Here is a 26,967-nt window from a genome sequence, read left to right as displayed (position 1 = left end):
GAGTCATTCTTCATCTTAATGGGAATATATGAACATCCTAGCAGTTGGCATCCTAATGACAGCAGACATTGTACAGTAAGTGATGTTTTATTATGTTTGTTGACTCTCATGAAGTCTGCAGTGAGTAGTAATCAGTGATGTTAAAAAAAAGCAAACGTTGAGATTCGTTTTTTAAATTATTGCGCCGCGCATTCTAAAAATTATCAACATACGTAGATATTATATATTGTAAATGTTACATTACAAATACAGTATACTTACATCGTGTACCATATAAAGCCTTAATGGAGGTGTTTGGATGTTTTTTTAAGCACTTCATAGGCAGAATAGGGCGGCTCCCATAGGCTCCATTGTAAGCAGACTTTTGATCACATTCATTTAATATTTAGAATGCATAAAAAATCCATCCGTCAACATGTCTTTCATAATGATTGTGAACAATAAGCAAAATTCCCAAAAAGTGCAGTTCCCCTTTAAGGCTTCACTATTGACATATGATGACATATGACAGCTAAATGGCATTAGCTTTAAGCTTAAGACATCAAGTCTTGGTCCACCACGTTCTAATTATTATTATTAAAAAGTGCAACATAAGATTTGAGACCGAAAGCGGTCTTTGCTGTGAAAAATAGGTCAGTTTATGTTGGCAATTTGGTATTGTCAACTTCATCATGATCACTAAGCAGTCCAACTACTGTCTACAAGTAGTTACAGAGCAATAGAATGTGAATGCAGTGATTTCATGTTCAGTTCAAAGTAAGCTTTAAAATAAAAGCATGGTAGTCGTAACCTGGATCTTACCATAGAAACTGACAAATTGCACACATTTGAGTTAAGATTTGCATACCTACGTGGGCTTTATTGTGATTGTGGTCATTACATGCAGTGAAATTAGCGCAGTCGCTTTGTTAAAAAAGTATAATACAGTAGTATCTCAGCATACGAGCTTAATGGGTTCTGTAACAGAGCTGAAATGAATAGAAATTGTTTCAATTGGTACTTATCTCCCCAAAAACAGAATTATTCTAACATGTAACATGCCTTTTAAAAAGAAAAACAAACATCCAGATAATAAATATTGTATAAAAACAATACAATAGAATACAACTAACAACTACAGTAGTTGTATGAACTAATGTAAGAATAATGTACAACATTTACCTTGGAGAGAGGACTTCTACGGTATCTCCTTCATGTTGCTTCTCCATCAACCACACCATCAGCAGCTTTTTCATATTTTCATGGATAAATGTCCACCATTTAGATATTCTTTCAACATTCTTAGCTGGCGTTAACTCATTCTGCTTCAGTACAGGGATGTGCGCACCTTTTGAGAAAAAAAGAGCAACATTTCTCTCCGCAGAAATTGCTGCCACGCAAACCCCGAAAGACAATATAGAAAAATCAAGACTACATTTCCTGCAATTGGGTGCATTTCTACACTTTACTTTAGGTTTATTGTCATCTACCAACCTCTTTTGGCTGCCTTTTTACATGTCACATGTAATGTACCACATATTTTTAGTAGATCATTTAATAACATTATGACCACTGAAAATGTCATGTAAAATTCTATAACATGCATTTAAAGATGTCAGTAATGGTTTCCCATTTGGCAACTCTATCCTGTAGCCACGCCCCCTCAGGTATTATACTTCCAGTCTTGGGACCTCTGTTTACAATCCGTCACGTCAAAAATATACCTTCTCGCTGGCTACTAATAAATACTCTACAACTATAACTGGTTCAGAACTAACTGTTTGGATTGTTATCATCCAAATATGATTAGCAGCAAAGTGGACAGCCGTCAACGTTGAGGCTCGGAGAGCGAAAACAAGTAAGCCAGCTAGATGGCTCTGTGCCAGCTAGATGGTTAGCTAACTAGCGAGCTGATTGTCTGCCCGTCCTGCAACTCAGTGCAACGTTTAGAAAAAAGGAACAGCGAGTATCTGTGGCTTAGGCCAGCGTTCAACACGTTTTTTTTTACATCCTATTTTTATTATTTGACTTCGCCAAGTCATGTTTTTGATTTCTTCATATGAATCAATGACTGTCATCCACTTTGTCTTAGTACTGTCCTTTGCACTCTCTTTCTTCCTTCCCACGATTTAACAAACAGTTATGTTAATTAATCTTGAGCTAGGGCTGCACGATTGACATTGAGGTTTTAACTAATGCAATAAATAAATACCGGTAACCAAAAGAGGCTGAGGCCCCCGTCCAACCGTCACCTGCATTTGATTGACAGACAGGTTCGTCTATCAGAATTTTGGAGCCTCACGTTTGTTTGTCTCTCGCTTCTAATAGGGAGTAAGAGGTCTCATTCTGTGCATCGCTCTCATTACATAAGTGCGTTTATTTAACAGTAGAATTAACTGAACACAGTGAGCCCTCACTTCAGTCATTCGAAATCTTTGTCTTGGCGGGCAGAGCGTGGGGCGCCAGCTTTACATACACAGGAAGCACAGACAGCCTCTCTACTCGCCAGTGAGTAGTGCCGCTAAGTTAGAAAAGGTAGGAGGGGAAAAAATGATTTCAAAGCCAAATATCACGTTGTGGTAATTTTTCAACCTCATATTGGACGGGCGATATACGACTATTAACACAGACGAAGGAGAGAGGATGCCGCGATCACGTGATGGCAACAAACAAAAAGACAACCCAACCTCATTTTTCCAACTGGGGGAAAAAAATGCACTTAAAGATGTTCAATATTTATTTAAGCAAATTGTTTGCTTACACAAATGAGTCCATCTTATGTTTTTGTTTATGATACAATTCTACAGTAATGAAAAATACACGTTTATATCATCTTAAATAGTTACCTGCATTGTTATTGTATATTATGATTACATTACTTTATAATCACTGTATAGGTTTTATTGATTATTTAATCAGTTTAAGAGCATGATGTAGACAAAAGCTCAGAGTCTGTCTGCATAAAGCCAAATAAGTAAATTATTGCATTTTGTTCTAATGTGTGGCAGCTTAAGACAAGAATTTGTTGATTGACAGTCTAAAAGTAACATGTCTTCCTTCATTCGTTATTTTCGCAGTGTTATGCATTTTTATATATCAAATATTAAAATCGCAAATTGAATGGCAATTTTGGAGAGAGAAATCGCAAACTAATGCTAGCTAGTAAGACCAGATGTTCTGGGTGGCTCTGCACTGTGACATTTACTATTCCAGTTTACAGCATAATTAGTCAAAAGACAGATTTTATATCAAAGCACTCTTAAGTTGAGGTACTACTGTAGTATACAATAGGAACATCTTTAATGATCGCCATTTCTCTTTATGTCTGTGGTAAATGTAAAGTGTGTACCGTATTTTCCGCACTATAAGGTGCACCTAAAAACCTCAAATTTCCTCAAAAGCTGACAGTGCGCCTTATAATCCCGTGCGCCTTATATATGGACCAATATTGAGCCACAACAGGTCTCGCAACTACGAGACCATTCATTTTCCCCCTTCTATGGCTGCTTACCGTAGAAGAAGAAGTGCTTCTTCTTCTACGGGGGAAATTAAGTTGGCGGCTGCCTACCGTAGTGGCGAGACCTAAACTTTATGTAAAGACCCCAAAATGGCTCCTATTAAGAGACACGCTAACGACGCAGAGTTTAAACTCAAGGCGATCAGTCACGCAGTAGAACACGGGAATAGAGCAGCGGCGAGAGAATTTAACATTAACGAATCAACGGTGCGGAAGTGGAGGAAGCAACATGATGACCTGCGCCAAGTAAAGAAGACTTAACAGAGTTTCCGAGGGAACAAAGCCAGATGGCTACAGTTGGAGGACAAACTCGAACAGTGGGTTGTTGAACAGAGAGCAGCAAGTAGAAGTGTCAGTACAATCACTATTTGTTTTGTTGACATTCCCTTTAGCGCACCTCCATCTAATCAAAGTAGAACGTAACCCCAGCCTCTACTGTAGCGTCTATTCTATGCGCCTTATAATGCGGTGCGCCTTATATATGAACAACGTTTTTCATTGAAGGTGCGCCTTATAGTGCAGAAAATACGGTACTAATTTGAGTTTTGGTTACATACAGTCAGCCATTCTAAAGGACGTCGACTTAGACGGCTTCCACTGTAGTACAGAAAAGAAAACACGGTCAAAACTAAGCACAGAAGTACTTGTATTGTACGTGGTAAGTAGTACTGGTTGAAATCCACCAAGACGTTTGTTGTTGACAAAGACAACGTTGTAATAAATAATAACAAACATTTGCAGACAGTATAAAAGGAGGAGTGTTGCAGTGATTCAGAACGTTTGTTCATCCAGTTGGTGTTAAATAAGACAATAGCAACAACAATAAAAGTAGTCCTTGGCAATATAAAAGTTAAGCAAGACACCTCACAGCTCATCCCCTGCTTCTGTAAACATGACAACATGGAAATACTGCTGACTATAGCAGAGGGTCTGTGGTCATGCGGATCTGGTCTCTGTTGCGCCCACTGCCATTAGAGCTGAGGTACTGTTCCTCTTTGCGGCACAGGATGTGCTGGGCCAGGATCTTGCGGAAGGTGTTCCTGAAGTCCTGGATGCGGTAGGCGTAGATGATGGGGTTGACGGCCGAGTTGGCGTGGGACAGAATGATGGCCACGTACATGACAAGCTCGGGCTTGTGCAGCTTCTGGTAGAAGAGCGTCAGGCAGTTGAGGATGTGGACGGGCAGCCAGCAGATGGCGAAAAGCCCCACGATGATGGACAACGACTTGGCGGCGCGGATCTCCCGCTGCAGCAGGCTGTGGTGATGGCTGTCCCCGTTGGACACGCACTTGAGTTCGATCTGCCTTAGCTGCATCTGAGCCACCATGAAGATCTTCATGTAGATGCCCAGCATGAGGAGGAGCGGCAGCAGGACGCACACAAAGAAGTTGAAGTAGACCATGTACTCCATGTCCACCACGCTCTCAAAGTAACACTTCAGCTTGCAGCTCCGTAATAAGTCAGTTTTGTTGTCGGCTGTGGTGTTGCCTCTCCCGCAGATCGAGTCCTTTAAGTTCCAACCGAAGAAAGGCACCAGCCCGATGACAAAGGACAGGATCCATAAAATAGCAATGATCTTTCTGGCCTTCTTCCCTGTCATCAGCTCTTTGTACCTGCAGAAGAAGACACATGAGCTTACAGCCACAATAGGTACAGCATTGGATATCTGAAGAAGAAGAACACCGTACGTTTTAGGAAATGGATCTGCAGTCACACAAATCTTTCACACAGCATTTCTCTGATTTTAACACTGGCACAGAAAATAAATCAAATCCAAAAGAAAATTCCTCCAATTTTTGCAAATTCAACCAATCTCGTGGGATATGCTAAGTCAACAACTTTGGCAAACCCCTGAAATTTCTCAGAATTGTCTCAGCGTTCAAAGAATGACATAAAAGACACACCTCATTTCCTACTGTAGTTAGTCAATCGCTTGTCGTACTTCTGGCTATTTTTATTCTGGTAATTCTTTCTCTTGTTTTCCTTGCTGCCTTCCTTTTTTTTCTTTTCATCCCTGTCACAAACGTCTCCATCTCTGTGCAACCCTTAGCTCTGTACACGTGTGCCTGTGTACTTATTACTTCTACTGGGTAGTATTGTAGCATGTTGGGTCAGAAAGAACAATGGCGCCACCTAACTGCTAGCTTGTGTATCGTTCTAACGTGAATACTAGAGGGGCAAGTTTACTCATAGACCACAATTCCTACACAAGGCAATTCAAAGTGCAGAAAATCTTAAAAGCAATCATAATACAAATTCAAATCAGCATTTCCAGTTGTCACATGCACAATTGAATAAAAGTGTTTTCAGCTTGAATTTGACCATTGCCGACATTGAGGCCAGTTCCACAACATCTGGAAGATTATTCCAGATTTTAGGAGCATAAAACTAAAACCCAGCCTCACCATGTTTGGTCCTGTAGAGACAAATAATGAAATCTCCCTCGCAACCTAAATACTCACTACACCCACTATTTGAGAAACCCTGCATATCACTTCCTGGACATAAGTGTGCTCCTGTATAGGAAACAAAAAACAGCTGCTTGTTTTGTCAGACTGAAGACAAGAACAGAATCTGTCTTACCAACTGAATTAACACATTTGTGAAATAACAAGCTTTTGAAAAAAGAAAAAAAAAAAAACTGCCGCAAAATTATGCATTTTAGACCACAATCACAAAAGTCAAATTCCTAAAGACTGATTAATTTATTAATTTATAGAATTTCTGGCCACAACATTGGGTAAAACAATTCAATACACTTTACAGAGTTAATAATGCTCCATTTTGATTGAAACTTTGAACCCAAATATAAATCCATCCATCCATTTTCTACCGCTTGTCCCTTTTTGGGGTCGCGGGGGGTGCTGGAGCCTATCTCAGCTGCATTCGGGCGGAAGGCGCGGTGCACCCTGGACAAGACGCCACCTCATCACAGGGCCAACACAGATAGACAGACAACATTCACACTCACATTCACACACTAGGGCCAATTTAGTGTTGCCAATCAACCTATCCCCAGGTGCATGTCTTTGGAGGTGGGAGGAAGCCGGAGTACCCGGAGGGAACCCACGCAGTCACGGGGAGAACATGCAAACTTCACACAGACAGATCCAGAGCCCAGGATCGAACCCAGGACCTTCGTATTGTGAGGCACATGTACTAACCCCTGTTCCACCGTGCTGCCCCCCAAATATAAATATTAAAGTAAAACGAAAATAAATGAAAAAAAACAAACCCCGACCAGGCTAATGCATAAATAATGAAATGTGATAGTGACAATAAGCACTATTACCAACATGACCTGCTGCAACTCCTCAGTTTTTCTTGGAAAGAGAACTGAAGAAGAGCCAACATTGCACCAGCTCATCATTTCATACAGTTGAGTGTTGTGACTGTACTTAGTTAAGCAAACAATAATCTGACCGACTAAATCCAAGATGACTTGCAGAGTCTGCACACTCAGCGGAATAGTGACCGTCTATTTTAACAACGAAGCACATTTAGCCTGGGGTCACCCACATATGCGGTCCTCTCCAAGGTTTCTCATAGTCATTCACATCGACATTTCTCTCAAAACTAAACTGAAAATATGTAACTCAAATGTCAAATCCATTCTGCTGTACGGATCAGAAACATGGAAAACCACCAATAGCATACTCAATAAACTACAGACATTCGTAAACCGTTGCCTACGTCGGGTCCTAGGAGTCTACTGGCCAGACACCATCACCAATGCCAACTTGTGGGAACTCACCACACAAGAACCAGTGGAACTGCAAATCAGGAGAAGGAAGTGGAGCTGGATAGGCCACACACTCAGAAAACCCAATAAATCAATCACCAAACAGGCACTAACATGGAACCCATAGGGAAAAAGAAACAGAGGGAGACCAAGAACAACCTGGAGAAGAAGCACGGAACAGGAGATGAGGGCTGAGGGGCTGTCATGGCAACAACTCGACCGAAGGGCACAAGACCGGAATGGATGGAAGGCTTTTGTCGGCGGCCTATGTTCCTCAGGGAATACTAAGGCCTAAGCAAAGCAAGCAAGCATTCACATCGACATCCCATTGGGGTTATGAGTTTTTCCTTGCCCTTATGTGGGCTCTGTACCGTGGATGTCGTTGTGGCTTGTGCAGCCCTTTGAGACACTTGTGATTTAGGGCTATATAAATAAACATTGATTGATTGATTGATAGCCTGAAGATGCTTCATTTGCATTGTGTGTCCTTCTCATTTTACACACCAACTCAAGTCTGCCCCATCCTGTTTTCTTGCATTTCATCCTGCAGACTTAAGAAGCTTCCTCGCAGGTGGAAACAAAAGAGGCCAATCAAGCAGATTTGTTAGCCCAGCAGGAGTTCTGGGGACAAACGCCGTGTCCTTGTCGGCGCCGTCCCCTGAACATCGCTGGAGCCTGTTTCCTGGGGTGACGTCAGGCAGCAAGCGCTTGCTAATGAATCAGACACATGCGGACACACACGTAGCACCAACAACCACTTTCACACTAATCCCAGTCCTGTGCTAATGACCAACAATAACGTTCGGGTTTGAAACCTACTTATTAAGTACACACTTCAGCGGTTTATGCGAGATCACTGATTGGTTCCAAAGATTGGATTTTTGAAAGGAGAAGTTTAAAGATTAGCTCATTGACAGAAAATCAGTGATCTAATCAGGTGGCCCAGCTGTCCTGGTGCTAATGACAGCCACTAGGGGGCGTATTTGCATGCCTCTGGGAATTGCTGTAATGCGATTGGACGAATCAATTCATCTGACATGCAATTTCTTTTCTCCGTTTTACAAATGCAATAACTAGAAAGCAAACAAGATAACTCATACGATTATTAGATTTACATGTCCGTAAGGGGAAATCTATTCCAATGAATGTGCAGCTTCAATATTAACTACTCACAAAAAGCTAAAATGCATTAAAGCAGTGGTTCTTAACCTGGGTTCGATCGAACCCTAGGGGTTCGGTGAGTCAGGCTCAGGGGTTCGGCGGAGGTCAAGACACACCCGACTCATCGTGTAAATAAAAACTTCTCCCTATCTGCGTATTACGGATACGGCAACAGCAGAAGTCACACTGATTTGCAGGTGTGTAATTTGTTGTGAGTTTATGCACTGTGTTGGTTTTGTTGTTTGAACAAGGTGATGTTCATGCAAGGTTCATTTTGTGCACCAGTAAAAAAACATGGTAACACTTTAGTATGGGGAACATATTCACTATTAATTAGTTGCTTATTAACATGCAAATTAGTAACATATTGGCTCTTAACTAGTCATTATTAAGTACTTATTAATGTCTTATTCGGCATGGCCTAATTATAACCCTAACCCTCTAACCCTGACCAAAAAACTCTAAATTAAGTCTTTGTTACTTAGAATATGTTCCCCATACTAAAGTGTTACCAAAAACATATAACTTTGTCTTGAATTTGAAAAAAACTAAACATTTTATTTTTCACTAAAGAAGGGTTCTGTGAATGCGCATATGAAACTGGTGGGGTTCGGTACCTCCAACAAGGTTAAGAACCACTGCATTAAAGCCTTTACAGGTCGACTTCTTTAACTTTCCCTAAACTTTGACATCTTCAATGTTTCACTAAAACAACCAACGGTGGCCTAGACTTTTGCACAGTGTGATTAAAAGAAACACCAGATAAAGCAAAATTGTGAAAAAAGTGTTCAAAGAAGCAGTAAATAAAGTTTAGCTTTTAGACAAGCTTTCAATCATTAGCCCAGTTTAGCACCACTCCAGCATTATTCTTGTCGTAAATGAGCCCAATTGGGACTCCCGGGACATTTGTGGCGTGTGAACTCTGCCCTGTGGCCATCAGCAACAACACAGCCACCACCTCAGGGCCAATGAATTATAGACCACACTGCTGCTCATGTTGAGCCTCACACCTGTTCTTCTCCAGCTTTGCTCGCTAAGTAAAGCTTAAACATTAAACCCGCCATCACCCCAACCCCCCGACCCCGGCTTGCTGTTTTAAGAGTCAAATAGTAGCTGTCCAGTCAGGTTGGTGACTGGATTAGTTGTGGCATGACGACAGCACACTGGCATCCTTTTTTTTTTGTACTAAACATACAACATACATCTCCACCCTGAGGCCAAGAACATTTGTCAATTCTCACAGACTAGCCCAATATTTTATTTGGTTTGACTTTCTGCAGCTTCTACAACATGGACAAGCTCACTTGGCCTTCATGCTAACAGACATGACACAATGACGAGCACTGGGATGTCTGTACCAACGCCAACATGTGGTGTGGTGTCAGAAAAAGATCATAGTAAATGCAACACAGTAAAGTTTCACGTTTTGACTCATTTTCACCATAGGTGTACTCATTCTTGTATATGAATACAGTGGAACTCGCTTAAGTCGACAACCCGTTTATGTCACCCAACTAGGGACGTAATGATCAGAAGTATTATTGATAACTGCGGATAGTTTTACCGCTTTAAATTAAAATTATCGAAAAGCTGTGATTGATAACTGCACTTTGATAAAGTCACGAACTGACTAGCGCTAGCTTAAATGCTAACATGAAAACAAGAAACATTAGCGTCTTTCCCCATTAAGAAACGACATACCCCAACTTATGTAAACACATTACTTTCTGAGCAACTAAGATATTTAATCGTGCACATTAAACCTACAAGCTGTGCTCTCTTAGCACGGAGTGATAATCTAATACTCGGAGGAATGTGACAAGTTGTTTTTATGGTGCATTCAAGGGCCGCTGAATAGAGTTGGACACCAGAACGCGAAGCATATGAAACACAAAACATGCAAAAATAATGGGCTTTCCCACAGTGGGTGTAATTATTTTAGTTATTTAAAAAAATCTAAAGATTTCAGTTTGTGTACGAGTATTTTGTGAACACATTTAACAATAGGAGGGTAGCACATGACGTCACATCCGGTTTTCTTCTTCGCAGCTTAACTCACACGATGGTCAAGCAGATTGAGCATAGCATTAAAACAAGTGAGAGGGAGTGTAGAGTTTGAGCAGAAAATGCTGTATTGCTGTTCTGTTCTTGGGTGTTCCAGTTGTTCATATAGAGAGATAGGAAAGAGGAGTGGCTCATAAAGGTAGTAAAGTCAGGAAAAAACAAAAGTGTATCGAAGGAAATGGCTCCTAAAATATCACTTTCATCATCTTGTGGAATACAATCGGACATGCTCGTGTCTACAGTGATTACTTTGTTAAATGTTTGTTTGAACATTTGTTTGAGAAACTCTCTGTGATGCAATCGAGTTTATTCTCTACGATATTCGTAGTGTTTGAGAGCAGAACTAAACATCAAGAAAGGACAATAGATAACATTAGTTTGTGTTCTTTTGTGGTCGCTATGTCTAAATCCATCCTTAGTAGTAATAATAAACTAGATGAATAAATCTCTCATACGTTCAACAGCATAAACTATATCTTGATATCGCTAGTAAAGATTCATGCTGAACAACAGGGACATCTATAGCTAAATAATGAGACAAAATATACTTCACACCATAAAAAACTGCAGACATGAATTGTAGATGAGACTAATATTTGTAGCAGGAAATCAACTGCAAACAAACTTAAACTTGTTCTTATTAGCGTCAGGATCACAACAACATGGCACTCGTTATGTCAATCAAATGCGTTAATTAACGATGCACGAATCAGTCCAACTTTGTCTTTCATTAATTTTTACTTAGTTTGTGGACCCCTAGGATGTAAAGACATAATGTGCCTCCAATATTTTCTTCTCTAAATACCGTGAGTGTCAAATGGAGTGAGGTCGTAGAGAGCAGTGATGATAAATGGTTTAAATGATTAAAAAAAACATTTTTTTTAAGAGTGTATAAATTCACTCCTTACTTAAAAAAAAAAAAAAAAATTCATGATCACTTTTATAATTGCCTCTAAACATTTCAAAATACACCCAAATCTGCACTGATGCAGATAAATAAACAGGAGCCTAACGGGACTCTATTGCATCGCTTGAAACCCAGAAGTGCCTGAATGTGCCTCTAGGTCACCTGATTGTAACCCAACTATTGACTAAATGTGATTTGTGCATGTTATAAAACTATTGTCCACAGCTCTATGATACACTAGTATTCACATGCAATATTATTTACCTTACTGTCAATATTCTGATGATGTTGTGTATTAGCACTTACACTGTAATAGCATCTTATTAACTTTTACTTAATCTCCTGCTTTGGTGCTTGTGGGCTTTGTTTACATTGTTTTGAATGAAACAATTTGCATTGTTTTTGTAGGATGTCCTCTCTTCTATGTACGTTTATATACTATACGTATGATTACATTTCTACATGTTTGCACAATCAATGCTCAATTTTTTAAAAGAAAACTATATGGTTATGGTAGTCAAAAAAGAAAATGCCGCAGTGTGTACAAATGGAGGAAAACCATGTCAACAAATGGCGTTAAAAAATACTCTATTTTCACCCATTTGTATGTCTCTAAAAGTGCAAGCAATCTCAAGTTTTGGATTGATCATCGTCTGCGTATGTCGACGTGAGTCAGCCAGTCTTAGGGGCGTCGACGTAAAAGCAGTTCTAGTGTATTCAGAAATTATTCAGCTTTCATGCTTCAGTGGTCATCTGGAATAGACCAAGGAGAAAAGTCAACATGAAATAATGTTTGTGCACACTTTAGTACAGGAAGTGGATGATGTGCTGCTGTACTACTTCTGATACTAGAGGTGGGGGAAATAATTGATTATAAAATCGACGAGTAAACGTCAATAATCGATTTATTTATTGTAATTAAAGTAATGCAGACAGTTCTAAAATTAGGCTGACTGCAGTGAGCCACCTCCCTGAGAGATCTGACCAGCTCCTTTATTATAGGGCACTTATGTCACAGTTTTGCACTCATTTCCATTCATTTAATAAATGTGATGGGAAGTGCACTGTTTTTAAAAGTTGCAAGTGATAATTGCTAATTTAGTGAAACGAAAAGAAATGTAAAACTGCATTAATATATACAAATTAAAGATGCATCAATAATTGATTTTTAATCCAATCGTAGCTCCTGAATACTAATCGTAATGGAATCGTGAGGTGACCAAAGACTCCCACCTCTACCTAATACTACTACACCTGTATACATTTATGTGACAAGTCCGTTCTCCTGATGACTACTTTGATAATGCACCCTCAGTATCACTTTTGCACATCAGTCTTAACAAATACTAAGTGAACTATGAAGAACTTCTTAAAAAGAGTGAAGTAGAAATACTACAACATTGTAAAACCCACATCAGAGAGTGTTGTGCCTTCCACGGTGGTCCAAGAGGAACCCGAGACAGAGACATCTCACAATTGTCTCTTATTATTTCCACAGATGAAGTATGGCATCATGAAACTGCAGACTCGTCACATCAGGTGTGTGTGCATAAAAAGTTGACTTTCATTAGTTCATTGATCAGTAAGAGTTCTGTCAATTGTATAAAATTGTTGATTGAATGTGTCTTAAATAAACTGAAGCTAAATGATGTTCACTACTTGGCTGCAACCAGCAGGGGCTCTGTTGTTGATTGAGTGTCAAACAAATCATTTGCTGTTTGAAAAATAACATGTCAAACTTTTAAGCTCAAGTGTGTTTTTTTTAATAAATGGAACCTTAATTTGTCCCCATAATCAATCATATAATTCATTGAAGTATGGACTTAATTTGCAGTTAAGCCTTCACTTCACCCTGAACCACTTTTATCTCACTTTATTGTGCTGTAATCCCAGCTGGTATGTGTTAGTGATCCAGCGATCAATAATATTGATCAATTGTGTTGACAAAAGGACATGAAGCAGGAACATTCCAGTCATGCTAGATTGCATCAATAACTAAGTTATTGACGCAATCTTTGTCATATTTGTACAATGCTCCGTGTTTTATGTAAATCCTCTTTTAACAAGAAAAGAGTCGACTGCTGGAAGAACTTACAAACACCACACAGACGCTCAAGCACAGATTCAAACAATACACATGTTAACTGTTCAGTTAACATTTGTATTGCTAACTACTTTATGTTCTTTCTTTCATTTTATTTAAATGAAATATATATTCATCCATTCATTTTCTACCGCTTGTACCTCTCTGGGTCACGGGGGGTGCTGGAGCCTATCCCAACTGCATTCAGGCGGAAGGCGGAGTACACCCTGGACAAGTCGCCACCTCATCGCAGGGCCAACACAGATAGACAGACAACATTCACACTCACATTCAAACACTAGGGCCAATTTAGTGTTGCCAATCAACCTATCCCCAGGTGCATGTCTTTGGAGGTGGGAGGAAGCCGGAACCCACGCTGTCACGGGGAGAACATTTTCACACAGAAAGACCCTGAGCCCGGGGGTCGAACCCAGGACCTTCTTATTGTGAGCCACCAGTACTAACCTCTGTTACAACGTGCTGCCTATATATATTAAATGCATATATTTAAATGTTTACATGTTTTAAAAATATATTTACTGTTGTTCATAAGCTTTGCAATGCAGGCTTTGCGTGGCTCAAACAGACACACACATAGCAGTAATTCTCAAACTGTGGTACATGTACCACTCGTGGTATGCCAGCTCCATCTAGTTGTTCGCCAAATAATCACTTGATTAAAGTACTGTTACTGTTCAAACTGTGTGTAAGTTTTCAGTGGCCAAAAATATTAAATATACTTGTAAAATAAAATGTATGCTTTGTTTTTAATAAATACTTGGGCCTACTATGCTACTGTATTTAAATGTTGGCCTTTATGGCGATACATGGAGAGCCAAGTATTTTCTGATAAGCTTTTCCTTATTGTATCAATGAGACAACTATTTTTTTTTTTACTTTCCAGTTATATTACTACTCTGAACAAAAAAGTACCTATTTTTATCACAGTGCCACCTGCTGGATATGGTGGGGCACTACCCACACTTGCCCCCCACTGGGGACAATTCTACTTCGTGTGACTACAAAAACAGAAATAATCTTCACATGTCCAACATGTGAGGAATCAATGTTTAAAACACATAAAGAGCGATAAACATGAAGAGCTTAGCTGAAATGTCTTTGGAAACATATTCCTGACAATAAACGGGAAGACGATGTCCCTTAGAGTGTTGGTGTGTATGTGTGGGTGTGTGTGTGGGTGTGTGTGTGTGTGTGTGTTGCCATCCCAGGGGCTTTAAAGCATCTGGTTCTGGTCTTTTACTTCCACTTTTACCATCTGTAAAAACAATTATCTGACAGTGGATCCAGGCCCCAAATAGCTGTTGACTGGACCAACACATACACACATTTATTCTAATATATATATATATATATATATATATATATATATATATATATATATATATATATATATATATACTGTATATACTGTACTTGTGCGATACGTCAGCATCATTTTGCTATTCCAGACCTATTATTTTAGAGACGACTATCCTCACTTAAAAGATCAGACAATTAAATATGTTGCTGCCAAACATGTTGAACTGGGTTGGAACAGGGGAACAACATCTCTTTGCTGCCGTGGTGACCGCTAAATTGTGGACTGAGCTAACACATTTTACAATTTTGCATTGTGTGCAGTGTTTGTACAAAGCAACGTGTTATTGATATCAGACTTGGAACTTTTATAATTGATTCTCATTCATTAGCTGGAGTTCTTTAGAATTTCACCTAGTTCACATTTGATTTGATTTTTGATTTTCATTAAGGATCCCCATTAGCTGGTTGCCACAACAACCCACTTGTCTTCCTGGGGTCCACAAACTCAATACAATTACAAGTAAAAGCATATAATTATAACTACACAATACAGAAAAAAATAAAAGCATCAATAAGAAAACAAGCAAACAATTTACAGTCACAGAATAATAATTACCATATAAATATAACTACACAATATAAAACCAAACAAAATCATCCACAAGCAAACTCATTTAAAGACATTGGTTAGCATAGTGACATTACTGCTGATTTATGCAATACTTGTCTCTATTTTCCACTCAAAATGGGAGTCATGGAGCAAACAGGGGGCTAGTCTGTTATCTCGACAACCCCCATGGACTGGCTGACTGATGTCCACATAAGACAGGAGTGTTCAAACTTTTTTCACTGAGTGCAAAATACTGAGCAATGAAATAATGCTGTGGGCCACTTTGTACATTAAAGATGCTAAAGCCAATTCAATATACATCAGTATATATGCTAAGCTATTTGAAAAAAAAAATGTATATATATTTTGTGTAGGTCTGGGCGATATGGCCTAAAAATAAAATATTAGATTTTTTTACAAGAAATTCGATTTATGATTATTTACCCCACTTTTTTTTTTTAAAAAACATTGAAAAAAATGACGGAGATGATTCCAAATCATTTTTTTGATTTTATTTGATCAAAAACTAGGAGTTTGAAATGACACTGCATACACTGCATCTTAGTCCAAGCAACATTCTAATTTTAAGTTGATTCATTTATATATCACATTTAAAAACAACCCCCAAGAAATACAGTGTCACATTTACATTGTAACACGGAAGGATGAAAAAATACAACAGTAAAATATACCTTAAACTGAAGTGCAAAGTATATCATCTAAAAATATTAAAATGTTATAAATGAATAAACAATTTATAAAACAAGAAATAAAACGAATGAATGATGTTGTTCTTTTTGGCCAAATATAATTTGTGCTTTTGAAATCATTTTCAAAGAACTAAATTAAGAGCTTCCTCTGAGAAGCAATACTTTTGTCTTGAAGAAAATACTTCTGTTAACAAAAATGTAACATTGCACATTGCATGCAAATAAATCTTCAACATTGAAATTAATAAAGTGAAAACATTAAAACTTCTGTCTTGAATACAAAACTTCTATAAATGAAATGCAGCATTGTGTATTGTATGCAAATAAATAATCAAGTAAAACATTGAAAAAGATTATAGTTTCAGTAAGTCAAGGCTTTTTCATTCACATATCTTAGCAGTATGCAGAGCGACTATTTTAGTGTTTTTTTCCACTGCTCCTTTTTATCATACATGGTATCATCATCAGTGTTTGGAAAATGTATTTGAAAAAGTAATTTATTATAGTTACTCTGCCAAAACTTAATTTAATTACTTATGGAATTACTAGGGAAAGTAAGTAATGCTTTGCTAAAAAAATAAAATAATAATAATAAAAAAATATATATAAATGACTTATGCAGTTGAGACATTTCATATTAGAGCTGAGTGTGCCTTTAAAAGGCAGTGCCGGTTGCCAAGTGACATGTGATGTCAGCGTCCAGACAGAGCAGCATTAGCTCAATTGTGTTTGTTAGCGTACCAGTGGTAGTTTGTTGGTAGTTAAAGCAGCTCTGTTGAATCTTTTCACTGGATTGTGTTACTTCTGGTTAATAAAGAGATATAAAGTGCTTCCATGGCCGTCATAACTTCTGGTCCACAGAGGTTGCAGGTAATGTAATTAATTGTGGCGTGCCGCCACAGCATTTTTTTATTACCGCCATACCTTGAAAATGAGTTGTTTTTTTACTTGAAAACAAATTAAAGTAATATAATATATTGTAGCCCCCAGAAGAAATCAAAGCCTGAAGCTATTTTTTACTTTCGTCTCGTGAGTCCGCGTTTCCCTGGACACACAAGAATACTTCCCCATTCTCCGCCAATCACCTTTTAGTGCAAACACGGGAAAAACTGACATCAAATCCAAACCACACGAACATAAAACATTTAACATTAGCTGGCCGTTACAGTATGAATGAATATATACATAGCCTATTATTTGCGCACTATTGACAAGTGATGTACCAAAAACTTGACCACCGGAAAACTTTGATCACTAAAAAACCACGCTATTGATACCAGATGTAAGCAAAACTCACGCCTTTGTAACTGTCTGGAATGTTGTCAGCATTGATTGATTGATTGATTGAAACTTTTATTAGTAGATTGCACAGTGAAGTACATATTTTCTGTCTTGCCTCTTGGTGAGGGTGGTCGCATTTTTCCCTGCTCCTCCTCCTTCCCGCTTGCTTTCTTGTGTCCTTGTCTTTGTCCGAACTTTTTGAAGCCTCTCTTCTTGAGCTGTCCTCAAATCTAAACATCAAAATGAATTTGATCAACTGGACTCTCGACGCAATTGACACAGTCTTTTCGACAAGGAAAAGAGGTTCGGGGGAGCCTGGCTGCCCTGATGGAACCATTGCTGCGGGGTACGTGAGAGATTCCTGGAATACTTGGAGAATCATGTGCCTCTCAGTCCTTTCCATCGAGGACGTGGAAGACATCTACCTATTTGGAGCTGTGATCGCAGGGAATTTGCTGATTGGGCTGGGCATTGCTCTGGTGTATCGTCAAATTCGGAAGACGATGGCAGCCACTCAAGGGGCCAACAGGCTGTTCAACGCAATGGAAGGATTGGGTCGTGCTGTGGGATCACAGACTGGAGCGATTGCTGATTTGAATCGCAAGGTAGATTCCATCTTGATGAAGTTAGAGAAAGAATAAATTGGAATTGTCAGAGCCAGCATACAGAGCAGGAATGTCATTGTTTTGACTGCTCGAAGAAAAAACAACATCTTAATCTACGATTTGACTCCCTCGAATGGCCTTGAGGAACAGGCTGTTTGAAAACACTCCCCTGAGGACTCCTCAAAGATGGACGCTTTTGACCTTTCCCTTTTTTCAAAAGCACCTGGGTCGGACTCTTGAACTCTTGAACTCTTGGGGCCGGCCTCGGCCCATAAAGACAATTCCAACATCTCACCCAAGTTAATTGGGCATACATGCACGCACACACCCCTCCCCAAATCAACGCCTTCACCACTGCTTAATTCCTCCGGGGTTGTGGGGGCTGAGTAGCGCTCAACAGCAGCTGCCGGCCTCCAAAGTCCTGTTGGATGATTCTGTTGCGAGTTGTTGTGATTACATGTACCATGTTTATGTGTGCCATGCTATGTGAGGTTTTTTCCTCGGACTCAGTCTGGACCATTCCTGAGGGTCCAGCCTCAGACTGATATTTTTTTTACTCTTCCCCCCCTTCCCCAATGTCACCTTTTTCCCACCTTTTTAAGGAGCGCCTAAGTGGCTGATCCGTTGGCGGTCCCGTCTTGTCTCCCTGTAACGTATGTCTGCTCTTAGCGGGATTGTGCCGAAAATGTAATTTCAGTTCTTATGTGTCTTGTACATGTTAAGAATGGACAAATAAAGCTCTGATTGATTGATTGATATTCCGTACAATTGACCACTAAATGGTAACACCCGAATAAGTTTTTCAACTTATTTAAGTCGGGGTCGTTGATTCATGATACAGATATATACTATCATCATAATACAGTCATCACACAAGATAATCATCAGAGTATATACATTTAATTATTTACAATCAGGGGTGTGGGATATGGAGGGGGAGGTGGGGGGGGGGGGGGGGGGGGGTGTTTAGGTTTGGTTGGTATAAACACTTCAGTCATCAACAATTGCATCATCAGAGAAATGGACATTGAAACAGTGTAGGACTGACTTGGTAGGATATGTACAGCAAGTAGTGGACACAGAGAGAGAGATCAGAAAGTATAAGAAAAAGTGTCTACATTTGATTATTTACAATCCGAAGAGGTATGGTGTGGAAGGGAGGGTGTTAGTTTAGTTAGCATGTGTGCAATGTGGACGGAATTTGTATATATATTGCAAATATACCCACGGACAGCCATCAACAAAATGTGCAAATATTTAGGGGACAGTGGTGGCTTTTAAGAAGAGAAAGTCCAACTCGAGCAACAGCGCTAAGCAAGGTTGAAGTCATGCTCGCTGCAGCTAGTCTCTTTCTTGAGGGACACTGAGGGACAGAAGTTAAGAGCGTCTAAACACGAATACATTTTATAACACCAGAAAAGATGCTATATTTGTTGCTCGTCGTTTTTGATTAAAAAAAAAGTAATTAAGTCTGAAAACACTTGAAAAAATAAAGTACAATGTACAAAAAGCAGCAACAATTGAAAATATGGCAAAATGATTTAAAAAAAACATGTTTATACTAATTCATAATAACATATTTGTTTAAATGTATGTATACATTTTTTGCCTTTTTAAAGAAAATCATATCATAGCAAATCACTCGATGACATCATGGTGACCACGCTCATAACTACGCCCCACCCCACAGGTATCGTGGCAGTTCAGGGGAAACCCTGGGGGGTATTGTTTGGATTGGGAGCTGAAGCTTGTCACTTCAATCATTGATTTGTTTCCTAGTAAGTAGCAGTAATGTGTATGTGTGCGTGTTGTCTGCTGTGTGTAATGTCGCCTCTTTCTAATTGATATCAAGTTCATTTTTGTGTTTAGTTCTGGTTGGTGCTTTCATTAGTAAAAGGATATTGGTGGTCTTGTTCGCCTCGTAAAGTACTTGTATTTCCCGGCTTCGGTTTGTTGTGCTGCTGCCTTTTTTCAAACAAACTGTGCAATGTGCAGTCATTTCTTCCACGCCTGTTGCCATAAAACCAAAGTAGAGACAACAGTTTTTTTTCTTCGGAACAAACGTCTCGCTCTTGTTAGCACGAGCCATGTTTTGCTAGGTGTGCCGCTAAGGAAGTAAGGGGGACCACGGAAGGTCCTGGCGGGAAAAAGTATGCCGACGCAAGAGGAGAAAAAACATTGATTTTCAATTTTTTAAATTGTCTGCAACAAAACACTTGAATATATCAATGTATCGCCAAGGGCTAATTTTGTATTATAGATGACAAAGCAAATAGTTATAATTGTTAAATCAAATATATCACATTAGTAACAAATTCCTTTCATTTCCAGAACATGTCGAGGGCCAAAAATAAACTGGCTGCGGGCCTACAATGGCCCCTCGGCCACACTTTGGACACCCCTGACATAGGTGGTTGTCCACAGAACCAAAACTAAAGATTTAAAGAATATGTGACCATAATAAAGGATTTTTTTCAACCTACTGCAGTTTTATTGTTTATGGAGAGAAACCATTTAAGTGGACACTTTTTAGAAAAGGAAAAACATGGTGGACTTGACTGACTGCTCAACAATAACAGGTTGTTAACATAAACAACAGCTCCTCTCTAATACAATGAAAGCTACAATTAAAACTAATTTGGGGTTAAATAACTCAACATTCAAGCTAAAGTTTTTATTAGAATGTGGTCCAAAAGTGGAATAAAAGTAAAAACAAAACTGGACAGTATGGCATCAGCTCATTTCACTTGACTGATAGTGTATTTTTAAAATAGTTTGTTTACTTTGGCTTTTTTGGGTTGTGTGTCCGACTTTTACTAGGCTTTCATGATAAACCCGAAAAGGAAAATTGTAAAGGCATATGTGTATTTTCTCTCTGTTGATACACAATGGATGACCTGTAGCATATACTGTATCTACTGTACAATTTATGTCCACGCTGCTTTAATATTGCATTTCCTGCGTTTTTGTGCTCACCATAGGTTCTTTTTCATATCAAGTATTTTTACATTTCTATGCTTTAGTGTGCCTTTAAACTGTCTACAATATGTAGGTGGTATGGATGAAAATGTAAAGCTTTTGTACATTCTTCTTCACTTCTATGCTCAAATGTATTGAAATGTTTCACAATAACAAATAAATATCAGACGCCCCGTGCCTGGATTACTTGTGTGATTTATCTTCTATATTCTTTTATTTGGCGCCAGATGACTATCCTCCCTAACACGACTCGAAATGTCCTTTCTTGTCGAAGTTTGAGGCTAATGGGAATGACAGCAGTTCCCAGCTTCAATGCTCCCTGCAGCGTGCAACAACTCAGTGGCAAAGGAAGCTGCAGTGAGCGCTGTGTTGCTTTCAAAAAAGCATCCAGTAAAAGAAACAACAAGAGATGCTGAAAACATTCACACCAGTGTGACCGTCAGTTTTCTTCACTTACTGGAAATATCAAGAAGTCGAGCATAATGCGCCTTTCAGGGTAAATTGTGTTTGATAAGTCCATGCATATTTTAAACAAGTTTGACTCATTAGTGTTTCAGAGAATTCTAATTTAAAAATGACAAACATGATGCATGACCATCTAACAGTCTAACACTTTTGTATGCCTGCTAAACCGGAAATAAACAGCATGAGAGTGTAGTGTAACTATGGTAATAGTATTGCATAGTCATGCTGACCACACCCATCTTCATTTGGGGTTTTCACTGAACTCTCATGAGATGCTGTGATGAACTAATACATGTTTCAAAAATGCAATTTTCCATTGAAATGAATTACTCATGCACACTCAGATTAAGATGATCATTTCTATTTTCCATAAAACTGCTTGTTTTTATTCCCCCTTTTTTACTTTACCAAACTGATTAAAATATTACTTTTATCACACGTAGCCCTCTGAGACGTCCTGATTTAAACAGCACATACATATATTTTTTATAGCGTAATAATATTTTTTGTGGGTTAATTTCAACATTGGAATGTGACTCTTACAACAACTCTGATGAACGCTAAACAGAAACAGATTGTCAGACCTGTTGCTGTGAAACTACCCTGGAATTAAACACTGTGAGGTTACCAACTCATGTTCACTTCATCATTATTTTGCCCTACTCACCACTGCAATGTCATCGTATTCGCTATTTGGGTTCCTGTTTATTATATTTTGGTTAATTGTTAATATTTTTTGTTCACATTGTACAAAGAGAGCACAGTCTACCAAGTGTGTCAATCATACCTGGCCTCTCACAATATATTATCCACCCATCCATTTGGATGGGGGGTGCTAGAGCCTATCTCAGCTGCATTCGGGCGGAAGGCGGGGTACACCCTGGACAAGTCGCCACCTCATCGCAGGGCCAACACAGATAGACAGACAACATTCACACTCACATTCACACACTAGGGCCAATTTAGTGTTGCCAATCAACCTATCCCCAGGTGCATGTCTTTGGAGGTGGGAGGAAGCCGGAGTACCCGGAGGGAACCCACACAGTCACGGGGAGAACATGCCAAATCCACACAGAAAGATCCCGAGCCCAGGATCGAACCCAGGACCATTGTATTGTGGGGCACACGCACTAACCCCTGTCCACCATGCTGCCCCCCAAATATAAATATTAAAGTAAAATGAAAAGAAATGGAAAAAATAAAAAAACCCGACCATGCCAATGCATAAATAAAGAAATGTGATAGTGACAACAAGCACTATTACCTACATGGCCTGCTGCAACTCCTCAGTTGTTCTTGCAAAGAGAACTGAAGAAGAGCCAACATTGCACAAGCTCATCATTTCATACAGCATATTCTCCAAACTCCACACAGGAAGACCCGGGCCCGGGGATTAAACCCAGGACCTTGGTATTGTGTGCTATAAAAATAATTATAAAACCTTTTGTAAACAGGTTGCAGTTACTCATACACACAGCAAGTCGGCCAGAGATGGCCTAAAATACGTTTTAAAAAAAGATTACCAATTCTTTTTTGGCAGAGGGGTTAGTGCGTGTGCTTCACAATACGAAGGTCCTGGGTTCGATCCTGCGCTCAGGATCTTTCTGTGTGGAGTTTGCATGTTCTCCCCGTGACTCCCACCTCCAAAGACATGCACCTGGGGCAGTGGTTCTTAACCTTGTTGGAGGTACCGAACCCCAGCAGTTTCATATGCGCATTCACCGAACCCTTCTTTAGTGAAAAATAAAAAGGTTTTTTTTTCCAATTCAAGACAAAGTTATATGTTTTTGGCAACATATTCTAAGTAACAAAGACTTAAAGGCCTACTGAAACCTACTACTACCGACCACGCAGTCTGATAGTTTATATATCAATGATGAAATCTTAACATTGCAACACATGCCAATACGGCCGGGTTAACTTATAAAGTGACTTTTAAAACTTCCCGGGAAATATCCGGCTGAAATGTCGCGGTATGATGACGTATGCGCGTGACGAAGTCAGAGTAACGGAAGTTATGGTACCCGTAGAATCCTATACAAAAAGCTCTGTTTTCATTTCATAATTCCACAGTATTTTGGACATCTTTTGCAATTTGTTTAATGAACAATGAAGGCTGCAAAGAAGACAGTTGTAGGTGGGATCGGTGTATTAGCAGCGGACTACAGCAACACAACCAGGAGGACTTTGTTGGAGCGCTAGCCGCGCTAGCCGCGCTAGCCGCCGACCTCACCTTGACTTCCTACGTCTCCGGGCCGCCAAACGCATCGGGTGAAGTCCTTCGTCCTTCTGCCGATCGCTGGAACGCAGGTGAGCACGGGTGTTGATGAGTAGATGAGGGCTGGCTGGCGTAGGTGGAGAGCTAATGTTTTTAGCATAGCTCTGTGAGGTCTCGTTGCTAAGTTGCTAAGTTAGCTTCAATGGCGTCGTTAGCACAGCATTGTTAACCTTCGCCAGCCTGGAAAGCATTAACCGTGTATTTACATGTCCACGGTTTAATAGTATTGTTGATTTTCTATCTATCCTTCCAGTCAGAGGTTTATTTTTTTGTTTCTATATGCAGTTAAAGCACGATGCTATCACGTTAGCTCGTCCTAAAGCATTTCGCCGATGTATTGTCGTGGAGATAAAAGGCACTGAACGTCCATTTTGCGTTCTCGACTCTCATTTTCAAGAGGATATAGTATCCGAGGTGGTTTAACATACAAATCCGTGATCCACAATATAAAAAGGAGAGTGTGGAATCCAATGAGCCAGCTTGTACCTAAGTTACGGTCAGAGCGAAAAAAGATACGTCCATCACTGTCTCTCAAGTCCTTCACTGTAACGTTCCTCATCTACGAATCTTTCATCCTCGCTCAAATTAATGGGGTAATCATCACTTTCTCGGTCCGAATCTCTCTCGCTCCATTGTAAACAATGTGGAATTGTGAGGAATACTAGCTCCTGTGACGTCACGCTACTTCCGGTACAGGCAAGGCTTTTTTTTATCAGCGAGCAAAAGTTGCGAACTTTATCGTCGATTTTCTCTATTAAATCCTTTCAGCAAAAATATGGCAATATCGCGAAATGATCAAGTATGACACATAGAATGGATCTGCTATTCCCGTTTAAATAAAAAAAAATCATTTCAGTAGGCCTTTAATTTAGAGTTACTTGGACACTAGGGGAACATATTCTAAGTAATAAAGACTTACTTTAGAGTTATTTGGTCAGGGTTGGAGGGTTAGGGTTATAAGGCCATGCCGAATAAGGCATTAAAAAGTACTTAATGACTAGTTAAGAGCCAATATGTTACTAATTTGCATGTTAATAAGCAACTAATTAATGGTGAATATGTTCCCCATACTAAAGTGTTACCATGTTTTTGTACTATTGCATAAAATGAACCGTGCATGAACATCACCTTGTTCAAACAACAAAACCAACACAGTGCATAAACTCAACATATTATAACACCTGCAAATCAGTCAGCTGTTGCCGTATCCGTAATACACCGATAGGGAGAAGTTTGTATTTACACGATGAGTCGGGTGTGTTTTGACCTCCACCGAACCCCTGAGGCCGACTCACCGAAACCCTAGGGTTCGATCGAACCCAGGTTAAGAACCACTGACCTGGGGATAGGTTGTTTGGCAACACTAAATTGTGAAAGTGAGTGTAATTGTGAGTGTGAATGTTGTCTGTCTATCTGTGTTGGCCCTGCGATGAGGTGGCGACTTGTCCAGGGTGTACCCCGCCTTCCGCCCAAATGCAGCTGAGATAGGCCCCAGCGCGAAAATGGATGGATGGACGGAATTATGAATCGATTTTAAGTCATATAAATGAGAATCGCCATTCAGGTGAGAATTGTTTTCAGCACCCCTAGTATTAATGCTACACTGAAAGGAAAAAGGATTAAGTCCACGTCTTGCGGGAACTTTGATATATATTCAATGGCTAAAATGCCCCTATTTAATATTTGGTATTTGGACGTGGACAGACCTGGTACACTGTAAAAAAAATTCTGTAAAAAAACGGTCATCTACTGGCAGCTACGACTGCCAAACGAAAACCATAAAATTAAAGTAAAACATTGTAAACCAAATAATGATCAAAACATTATATTTACAGAAATTTTCATGAAACGTTTTGCGGAAAAATATCGTAATTTTACAGATTTTTACTAAATTATTTAGATCAACCACCTTTAATAAAGTGATGATGCAAACAGTTCTGCAGAAAAATACCTTTATTCTACAGAGTTTTTCCAAATTATTACGATCAAACACTTTTAATGAAGTGACAATGCTGGCAGTTTCACAGAAAAATACCATTATTTTACAGATTTTTTTCTGAATTGTTAAGATAAAGTGACGATGCAAACAGTTCTGCAGAAAAATACCTTTATTCTACAGATGGTTAGTATGGACATAGACTTTTATATAACAAGCTACATATTTAATGAAATATAATTACTGTAATTTTACATGAATTTGAAAGTAATTTAAGAAGACAGAAAATGCTACGTATAATTAATTTGGTATTTTTCTGTAAAAGAAATAGAAATATACATAGTTTGTCATTACTGGCATATTACTTAAAATAACAGGGGGATTGTTTATTTAAAGATAATGTCTTCAATTCTACAGTTTTATAAACTATTTTAAAAAAAAAAGAAAAATTACAGTAGAAATTTAGAGTAAATTAACCATAAAAATAGGATTTATTTTTTTTTACAGTGTAGCTCCTAGATGAAAGTGTCGGTTATAAGAGTCGGGAAGGAGCAAAGGTCAACTTTGACTCAATTAAGAAGACAAAGGGTGTTCGGGAGGATAAAAACTCACCTTAGCGGGATTTTGACGGCCAAGTATCTGTCGATAGCGATGGCGAGGAGACTGAAGATGGAGGACTGCGTGAGGACCAGGACGAAGCAGGCGAGGAAGAGGCAGCCGTAGAAGTCCAGGCAGATGCCGATGCTGATGGTGATGGCGAAGGGGATGGCGAGACAGCCCACCAAGATGTCCGCCACGGCCAGAGACACCAGGAAGTAGTTGGTGGCGTTCTTCAAGGTGGTGTTGATGGCCACCGCCCAGCACACCAGCACGTTGCCGGACACGGAGAGGAGCGCGATGGCCACTTCAATGGCGATGTAGAGCGTCTTCATGTCAGCGGGAGTGTACGTGGCGCTGGAAGCTCCTAAAAGTCACCGAAGAGGCGCCAAGTCTTTTGGTTCTGACCCAACTTTATTCCACAAGTGGGCGCGGGCAAAGCAGCCATCTGAGGGAGCCAACTCATCTCATTAACGCGTCGGAATGTTGCTTCCACGCACTTTCTCACCTCTGGCAAGGTGTGCATCGCCTGTGCGTGGACACGCACTGTGGACTTTCTGCCCAACTTTCCCCGCTGAGCGCACTTTTCAAGCAGAGGAGGGACGAGAGAAAAAGGGAGGACATCGAAGCCACGCCCACAACACGACTACCCTCTCACGCACACGCACACGCACGAGCTGTCACATACGAGAGGAAATCCCAAGCAAGCGTCACGGAGTCCGTGCGTATTTAC

At 39.6% G+C, this 26,967-nt stretch overlaps 2 protein-coding genes across 5 annotated transcripts in view; one reads left to right on the top strand and one right to left on the bottom strand.

The window, feature by feature from the left end:
* zswim7 (zinc finger, SWIM-type containing 7) overlaps positions 1 to 13,164 on the top strand; it is a 65,345-nt gene extending 52,181 nt beyond the window's left edge. The window contains exon 6 of one of the 3 annotated variants that reach the window (XM_062048210.1): positions 12,869 to 13,164. The gene's annotated coding sequence lies outside the window, so the exon portion shown is untranslated. The other 2 variants (XM_062048212.1, XM_062048214.1) reach the window with 2 other exon arrangements.
* On the bottom strand, positions 655 to 26,865 carry adora2b (adenosine A2b receptor). Of its 2 annotated transcripts, XM_062048208.1 has the most exons (3): positions 26,743 to 26,865; positions 26,250 to 26,682; positions 655 to 5,109 (listed from the first exon to the last, which is right to left on the bottom strand). In XM_062048208.1, exons 2-3 carry the CDS (start codon positions 26,567 to 26,569, stop codon positions 4,413 to 4,415), a joined length of 1,017 nt encoding a protein of 338 aa, XP_061904192.1. In that variant the 5' UTR covers positions 26,570 to 26,682; positions 26,743 to 26,865; the 3' UTR covers positions 655 to 4,412. The 2 variants fall into 2 exon arrangements, with proteins under 2 accessions (XP_061904192.1, XP_061904191.1); XM_062048207.1 differs by having other exon boundaries at positions 26,250 to 26,841.
* Between the last annotated feature and the right edge of the window lie 102 nt (positions 26,866 to 26,967).

Source organism: Entelurus aequoreus, linkage group LG05, assembly GCF_033978785.1.
Source record: "Entelurus aequoreus isolate RoL-2023_Sb linkage group LG05, RoL_Eaeq_v1.1, whole genome shotgun sequence".
Classification (NCBI taxonomy): Eukaryota; Metazoa; Chordata; class Actinopteri; order Syngnathiformes; family Syngnathidae; genus Entelurus; species Entelurus aequoreus.
This window is presented reverse-complemented; position numbering and strand designations above follow the sequence as displayed.

What these genes read in the sequence shown, in the direction of transcription:
- adora2b (XM_062048208.1), bottom strand. Translation starts at nt 26,569, where the DNA reads ATGAAGACGCTCTACATCGCCATTGAAGTGGCCATCGCGCTCCTCTCC. An exon ending in GCCGTCAAAATCCCGCTAAG is followed by an intron (nt 5,110 to 26,249) that starts GTGAGTTTTTAT and finishes CTTCTTCTGCAG; the next exon opens with GTACAAAGAGCTGATGACAG.